Source organism: Epinephelus lanceolatus, chromosome 23 (assembly GCF_041903045.1).
Source record: "Epinephelus lanceolatus isolate andai-2023 chromosome 23, ASM4190304v1, whole genome shotgun sequence".
NCBI lineage: Eukaryota > Metazoa > Chordata > Actinopteri > Perciformes > Serranidae > Epinephelus > Epinephelus lanceolatus.
Window position 1 is genome coordinate 7,578,733 of NC_135756.1, and position 8,626 is coordinate 7,587,358.

General features: G+C 42.2%; 1 protein-coding gene across 1 annotated transcript; it reads left to right on the plus strand.

Moving 5' to 3' along the window:
• Positions 1 to 344: 344 nt before the first annotated feature.
• klhl42 (kelch-like family, member 42) lies at positions 345 to 6,515 on the plus strand. Its single transcript, XM_033614220.2, has 3 exons — positions 345 to 1,525; positions 1,597 to 1,790; positions 4,470 to 6,515. Exons 1-3 carry the CDS (start codon positions 762 to 764, stop codon positions 4,922 to 4,924), a joined length of 1,413 nt encoding a protein of 470 aa, XP_033470111.1. The 5' UTR covers positions 345 to 761; the 3' UTR covers positions 4,925 to 6,515.
• The last annotated feature ends 2,111 nt before the right edge of the window (positions 6,516 to 8,626 follow it).

Genomic DNA, 8,626 nt, shown 5'->3' on the forward strand with positions numbered 1-8,626 from the left:
TAATTGTATTTAGATTTTTTTCTTTCTTTACATGTCAGTGTCAACGGAAGTGCATTGCATTCACTGAATTTTAAAAAAATGACACCCTATCTTATAATTACGTCATAAGATCTCATAATTACTAGATATTGTGTCATAATAATGACACAGAGTTTTTTTAATGAGTCTCTGTAGGTGTCAGATGTTGCTGCGTTTTTAATTGATTATTTATTTATATATTTAACAACTGTGTGTGTTGTTTCACAGTCAACTCAAAACGGAGGCGCTGTTCGTCCTTTTACCGGCAGGTGGCAGCAGCTCACAACAGCGCTACAATAAATATCCCCACGAAGAAGTACAAAACCCGGAAGTGGCGTACGGTGCAGAATCAAAACAGTTAAAATTTGACAGCTCCGCTAAAGGCTGATAAAATGCAATGGGAAACGTAACTGCCACCTTCAGAAATAAACTGCACTATTTAACCAACGTGTTTAGATACTGGGGCGACTTTTTATCGGACTGTCGCGGAATGCTAATCCGAGGAAAAGGATCTTTTGGCTAGTTTTATCCACAGCTCTTCTCTGTGTGACTAGCTAGTTAGCTTCCACGGCTAACGAAAGTTGCTCCATGGATATCTATGGGCTGAACATTACCATATATAGACCGGCCACAGAGCTCCCTCGCCGGTGAAATGTAAACGGTGACTCGCCGGGGAGGCTGACAAAGGGCAAGCAAACACAAAACTCAGCCTGAAAGGAAAAAACACACACGCTAGCTTCACCATGTCATCTGATAAGATTATTGCCATCGTCATGGATGACAAAACCTACGAGGTAAATAAAAAGAAGCTGATAGAGAAGAGCGACTACTTCCGTGCACTGTACAGCTCCGGGATGAGGGAGTCCACAGAGGACTCTGTGCAGCTGCAGGGACTCAGTGTCCCCGGCCTGGAGCTGGTCCTGGAATTCATCAACACCTCAAAGGTTCAGGTTGTCAACGAGACTCTGGAGGACCTGATTGAGACCGCCTCCTTCTTACAGGTCACCTCCATCCTCAAGCTCCTCACCTCCGAGATCCGGCTGGACAACTGCGTGGAGCTGTACAGCCTCTCTGAAGTTTACGGGACCCACGATCTTCGCAATGCCTGCCTCAAATACATGACCTGCTACTATCACCCCATGCTGAGGCGGCCTGAGTTCAGCAGCCTCCCCTCTGCCGTCAGAGACCAAGTCAAGGAGATGCGCATGAAAGGCACCGCCACCCTGGTAGCCATCGGAGACTTCACCTGTCTGTCCCTGGACGTGCCGGATCAGGATGAACCCTGGTCCATGCTGAGGTATGGAGAGGTGGAGCAGCGCTGGAAACCACTGGCCAACAACCTGCCTCCAGATATGATCAACGTCAGAGGATACGGCTCAGCTGTCCTCGACAACTACCTGTTCATAGTCGGTGGATACAGGATGACGAGTCAGGAGATCTCTGCGGTGCACTGCTACAACCCCTGCAGGAATGAGTGGAACCAGGTGGCACCGCTCAACCAGAAGAGGTAAAACCATGCCTACACATTTCTACTCAGATATCACAGTCACATTTCACTCACTGCGTCCTCTCCATCAGGTCCAACTTCAAGCTGCTGGCAGTACAAGGGAAGCTGTACGCTGTGGGAGGCCAGAGTCTGGGCACAGTGGAGTGTTACAGCCCAGACCAGGACTGGTGGACCTGTGTGTCCTCGATGCCCGACCCGCTGGCTGAGTTCTCTGCCTGTGAATGCCAGGGGATGATCTACGTTATGGGTGGATACACTGCAAGAGGTTGGTATAACTCAGTTCAGTGTACAGTCACACTATCACACACAAACAATGTAAACAAGTACATACCAAGAACAATAAAGGCGGACCTTAGCCTGAGCCACAGTACACCTGCAGGGCCACGGATGGTGACTACAGGTGCCAACTGGGTTGTGGGTTTTCTTTTTTTAAAAGAAAAATATAATTATTATTTCTTTTTATTTTATTGAATATTATTATTTTTTATTATGTATACTAAGCATTATTTATTACATTTATTATTTTTATATTATGTGTTTTCCTCTCACTATTATTTGCTCAGTCCCTCTTCTCTTGTGTCTCTTCTTTATCAGCATACACACAAATTACACACATAGATTTAGGATTTTTTTAAAACTTTTAAAGCCACTTGGAATAAAATTTAAGACCAATTTTACAATTACAGTAATCAAAATTTGTGAAAAAAGCATGAACCCACATCACCTAATTAAGGTAAGGGATTTTTTTTTGCCCAAATATTTATTATAACATAAGATATGACTTTTATGGCATTCTGTAAATTATTAAAAAAATAAAAATAAAATAAAATAAAAATAAATAAATTACCAATCATTGAGATTTCACAATGCAACATCAGAAAAAAAAGATTTATAAAATCCTACATCCTATGTCTTAGCATTTTTAAGACTTTTAAAATATTGATTTTTCACATTTTAATACCAATTATGGCCTTATTTTTAGATTAATGAATTTAATTACTTTCAAGACTTTTTAAGGAGCCGCTGGAACCCTGACATTCACGGGTGCCCTACATAACCACCGTTGGTACAGTAACAACAATCATTTTGTAGATCTTTAACAGCAAGAACGCTGTTTTGTCTCGTTTTGTCAATATTCCTGTTTTTTTCTGCCCCTATTTATGTATCATATGTCACTACCTTGTTTTTTTTCTACTGCTCTTTGCACCAATAAAAGATGATAAGATAAAATTAAATTAAATAAAAAAACAATATCAGCCACTCTGTCCTGCAGGCTGTTTGAAAGTCTTAATGCAGTTACAGTGAAAATAAGTGAAGGCCTGGATGAGTGCTGTCTCTGATGATGGTTTGTGCTCAGTATCATTTATCTCGGCTAATATAACAGGACTAATCATATCTGTATCAGTCAGTAATGTAGAAATTAACACAATCACAGCTTTGCATTGAGGCGTTCTTTTCCCCCGTCTCTGTTGTTTTCATAATCAGGAAACCTTGTTATGTATTATTACTTATATTCAAATAAACACAAGAAGTTTGTGCTCTAGAGAAAGGATCAGCGCTCAGTGAATAACCTCCTAAGCCCTATGATAAGCTATTATGACAAGGCTTAACTATACAGACCAGTGACCCCAAAGACTAACATGTCTTTGGGGTCATTGGGTGGGAACCTCCTTTCACCAGTGTTTCATCTAGTTGGTCCCACAACACCTCCAGGAGGCTAGACAGTGATCTCTGGTGTCCCAGAGACACTCCCCTAATGCCAGGTTTCACTGCTCCCCACACCAACCCAACAACCTCCTTTACCTTACTTACACATGGCTTTCTCAGCCCAAACAGCACTGCCACCTTCAACCAAACCCAGGCTCTGTACATGTGAGCTCCAGGTAGAGATATTGCCGATACTACCTTTCCTAGCACATTCACCATACTCTATTTCACACGCTACATAGCATAACTAAAATATAAGCTAAAGTTAAAGGAGCTAGAGAAGATAAACTCACAGGCTTTCAACAAACACAGGCTCCATATACTATATATAGGGCTGGGCAGTTTGTAGAGTTTAAACATTTGAACCGGTAACTCGTAGCAGACTAAAAGCAATCCTGCTCCTCTGCTCTTCTCTAATAACACACAAAGCTTGTCCTCTGTCTGTCTGTTTGCGTATGTGTGTCTGCTTGTCTTGCAATCGTACCAGGCTCTTACTAATATACTAATAATAATTAAAAAAATGGACCAGACACTGAAGCTATTGTGGCAGATCGGCGCTGCAGTGATTCTTTTGGCTCGCTGGGAAGCTGATGGAGGCTTCCAGGCTCAGGGTGCTTCGCGGCGCTTCCACCTCTTGTCTAACCCCAGGGCTCTCACCCAGATGCAATACCCAAATTGGCACAGATGGATTTAACGTGAATCAGCACTCTGACATAATACTAATGTAATTGGGTCAGTACCTTTACAAAAACCTTTATCGATACTGCAGCAATATGGTAGGGTTGACTTTTGGTACTTTCTAAAAATATTGACACAATGAGATTTTTGTTCTATAATCAACAGTAATGTGGATATAATGACAAAGCAGGTAAAAGCAAATAATAGAACAGCTAGAACAGTCCATTAAGTTCAGAGAATGACATCACTTTACTGTGATGCAGCCTTTAAAAGCAGGAAAAAGACAACACGAGATCTGGTCTCAAAAAATTGTTGATCTCACTCGTCTGAGTTGGCTTCAGTTATCACAGTGCACTCACAGTAATCTGATTTAATAGCAGCAAGTGATTATTATTTGATTTTTATCAACCTATCATGACACTGACAGGGTTGTATTTATTTATGGACACAGGACAGGTCTGAAAAAGAACATCCCTGGTGCCGCCATGTTAGTGAGAAAGAAACAAGTTCTTTCAGTTTTGCCTCTTTGAGTTGAACATGTTTTTTGTGTGTCTGACAGACAGGAACACGAGTGTCCTCCGTTACTGCCCAACCTCTGACGCCTGGTCGGTGTTTCGGACCTGTTCGGCGCACATTCGCAAGCAGCAGATGCTCTCAGTGGAGGACACCATCTACCTGGTGGGTGGCTACACTCATGAGCTGGAGGCGGGCCCGCGGCAGCGGCGTCCCAGCCAAACGGAGGACGTGCTGACGGTGCAGTCCTACAATGTCACCACAGGGGAGTGGATCCAACTTAAGGAGAACACATCCAAGTCGGGCCTGAACCTGACGTGCACTCTTCACAACGACGGTATCTACATCATGAGCCGGGACGTCAGCCTGCCCACTAGCCTGGAGCACCGTGTCTTTCTCAAGTACAACATCTTCTCTGACGCTTGGGAGGCTTTCAGACGCTTCCCGGCTCTGGGTCAGAACATGCTGCTCTGTTCGCTTTACCTCCCCAACGTGCTGTGATCGAGAGGACTGATGGGAACAGACAGTGGAGCCCATGCGGCATTAATGTAGGCCAGTGTGTGGCTCGCTTGTTCTCGCACAGAATGGGGCTCTGTGGCATTAGTGGGAACAGTGTCCGGTTGCCAGGTTGAACGCCTCGTGACCTTTGTGCCTAAAAAAAACAAACAAAAAAACAAAACGCACTACATTGTACATACTGCTGTGGATGCAAATACAAAGATACAATGACCACTATGAAGGTGATGAAGCGCCATGGCCCGTAGGTCAACAGCATCATAAGAGCTGGTCCCAGTTTGTGACTCTCATGTGTTAACACTAAAGTGACTCAAGTTCTCTGAGAAATAATGACATGGATAGTTTGAAAAACCCTGAAGGTTGTTAAGGAACAGGTATCGCCAGTATCCTCAACGACTCTCTTAACCATCTGGGTGAAAACATATTTAATTTGCTGCACAGTTAAAAAGATTTTTAACTTGTTTCACAACTTGCGTCTCTTGTTTCCTGTCCAGGTGGCTGGCTGGTCGCCATCTTTGTTTGGACTGGGAAGTTTGCTCTTGTTATCATGAGATCACAAAGCTCGTTTTCTTGAGATAATGAATAACAAAAATGTAACAATACATTTAAAACAAGAAAAAAATGAACAGGACAGGAAACGAGTTGCAAGTTGGGAAACAAATTAAAAATCTTTTTTATGGTGCAACAGGCAGAATATTTTTCCATGCAGATGGTAGAAGAGTCTTTTAGGATTCTGGAAGTATCTCAACAACAGCACTAAGTGTTATTTAATGACTTTCCCTGTCAGATAATTATTTATATCATGGATAGTTACTACTGTCGAATGCTAATACATAAGAGGCACACAAACGGGGCTAACATAACAGCATGCTTTTAAATCTATGGGCCACAATATTCCCAATGTTTACACTCCAGATATGGCATTGGCGTACATGTTTATCCATAGTTCACTACAAACCTTAAAACACATTTCTTGTCTTTATGAACTGTACATAGCAGATAATCATAAAAAATGGCTTTGGTTTTACACTGCCAGTTTTATGGGAGTTAAACGTTCCTCGAAAGTTATCGTTTGTGATGCGACGCAGCTCAGAGGGAGCTTCATGTGTTGTCCGTACACTTGCACAGTCTTATTTTCTAGTGATACACTAAGCAAAGCTTAAAGCGCAATTCCATGAAATGAACGATGCACATGTGCCTTCTGCAACCTCGATACAAAAAAACCTTGATACAAAAAAAAAAAGAGCACAAAATGCAAGACTTTGTTACATTGCCAGCAACTGACCAAAACTGCTGTGTTTGAATTTATTTCTTCTCTCTGCTGAAGCAGATTTTGTTTTTTCACTGAGGTACGTCTCAGTTCCTTGATTAAATATTGTGGGTTTGCAGACACACGAATGAGCCTCAAATTAACATTTATTTGTGAAACTGAAAGTTTTGGGTAAATGCAGCACTTTTAATGTTTGGTTTAGTGGATTTGAGATTTTCTCTGCATTACTTATTGTTTGACAGTTTGGGAGTTTAGGTCATGATAATAAAGACAGTGTTCAGGGGTCTGGTGCACTGTGTTTCTCTTTGAAGTTATTTTCATTTCTCCACATTCTGCTTGTGTCTCTGAAGTTTGTTCTTGTTATCATGAGATCACAAAGCTAATTTTCTTGAGATAATTAATACTCGTTTTCTCCAGATAACGAAATAATTACCTCATGATCTTGAGATAACAGAGCTAAAAAAAAATACTTCAAAGCATGGCTGTTATTTTGTACACCACTATTATCTGCAGCGCCAGAGGATTAAAGCTCCAAAAGTAAATCAACAAAAAATGTAACAATAAATGTAAAAAAAATAAGAAAAAAAATCAACAGATGTTTTTCACCATGATTTAGTCCATCAAATGTACATAAAGACATTTTTAAATGGCAAAGAAGTCAGAAAATACTACAAAATATTCACCACAATGTCCTAGATTCCATGATGACTTTGAAAATTGCACATTTTGACTGACCAACAGTCAAAAACCCAAAGGTTTAAAAATGTATAGTAATATAAAACTGTGAAACTTCGTCCTCAATCTTCAAAACGAGTGAATAATTGACATTTTTAATAAAAACATTTTTAAAAAATGACTTAAATGATTAAGTGATGACGAATAATGTCGTCACCTCCCATAAATACCATCCCACGTGACCAAAATCATCGAATAGACCCTAACATATTTCTCTCTTGGGAATATTTATGTCATTGTTAGCATCAAGGAGAGGACAATGTAAAAAATTAATTTCCTCCATTCTGGTGGCCCATTGACCCATGACGTTTTGTTTTTTTTTGCTTTATCTGCTTCAGATTAGTGTGTAAATATTTTAAATTGTTTCAAAGTAAAAGTTTTCCACTTCTTTCATGTGTTTATTTTTGGGGATGAATGCTCATGTTATCATCCCTGCAAAAAAAATGGGGGGCTGCATCAGGGGTGTAAATATAGACAGTGGAAAACGACTCTGGAGGCCAACTCAAAGCCAATTGCACAAGTTACCATCAAGTGCGGCATATACCAAGGTGATACACTGTCCCTGCTGCTGTTCTGCATAGGCTTAGACCCCTCAGCCAACTTATCAGAAAGAGTGGCTACGGATTCCACTTCCGAAGTGGGGCAACCATCAGTCACCTCCTCTACATGGATCAATCTGTACGCCAGGAGTGAGCGAGACATCCACTCACTGATCCACCCCACAAGGATCTGCAGCAAATACATCAAAATGTCATTCAGACTAGATAAGTGTGGTCGGATGATGTCAAAGAGAGGGAAGACGATCAGAACTGAGAGGGTTGAGCTACCAGAGGGAATCATTGCAGATGTTCAGGACAGCTATAAATATCTTTGGGTCCCACAGGCAAATGGGAACCATGAGGAGGCCGCAAGGAAGTCAGCTACAGCCAAATACCTACACAGAGTAAAGGCAGGTCCTGGAAAGTTGGCTGAATGGAAAGAACAAGGTCAGAGCCATCGACAAGTACGCCCTGCCAGTCATTAGATACCTTGCTGGTATAATAAGCTGGCCAAAGGAGGAGATAGGAAAGAGGAAGCTTCTCACAATGCATGGAGGGTTAGCATCAGAGCCACTGTCCAGGACAAAACAACCAAGATCCAGGGATACATCAGGAAGATGGCTCCCACAGATGAGCTGCTGAGTGGATACCTCAGGCAGCAGAAGAGGAGGACGAACCATCATGGAAAGACGAGCCCCTGCACGGCATGTACCACCAACAGACTGAAGAAGTGGCTGACATCAAGGAATCCTACCAGTGGCTGGAAAAGGCCGGACAGAAAGACAGAATCACTAATCACGGCAGCACAAGAACAGAAAGCAGGGGTCTACCACAGCAGACAGGACCCCAGGTGCAGGCTTTGCCAAGATGCTCCTTAGACAGTTCAGCACATAACAGCAGGGTGTAAGATGCAGGCAGGAAGAGCGTACATGAGACGCCATAACCAAGTGGCTGGCATAGTGTACAGAAACATCTGCACTGAGTATGGGCTGGAAGTCCCCAGGTCAGAATGGAAGACACCTCCTAAGGTGGTTGAGAACGACCGAGCTAAGATCCTGGGGGACTTCCAGCTCCAGACTGACCAAGCGAACATTGTGTTGATCGCCCAAACAACAGAAGAAGACAGTGGTGATAGAGTGAGAG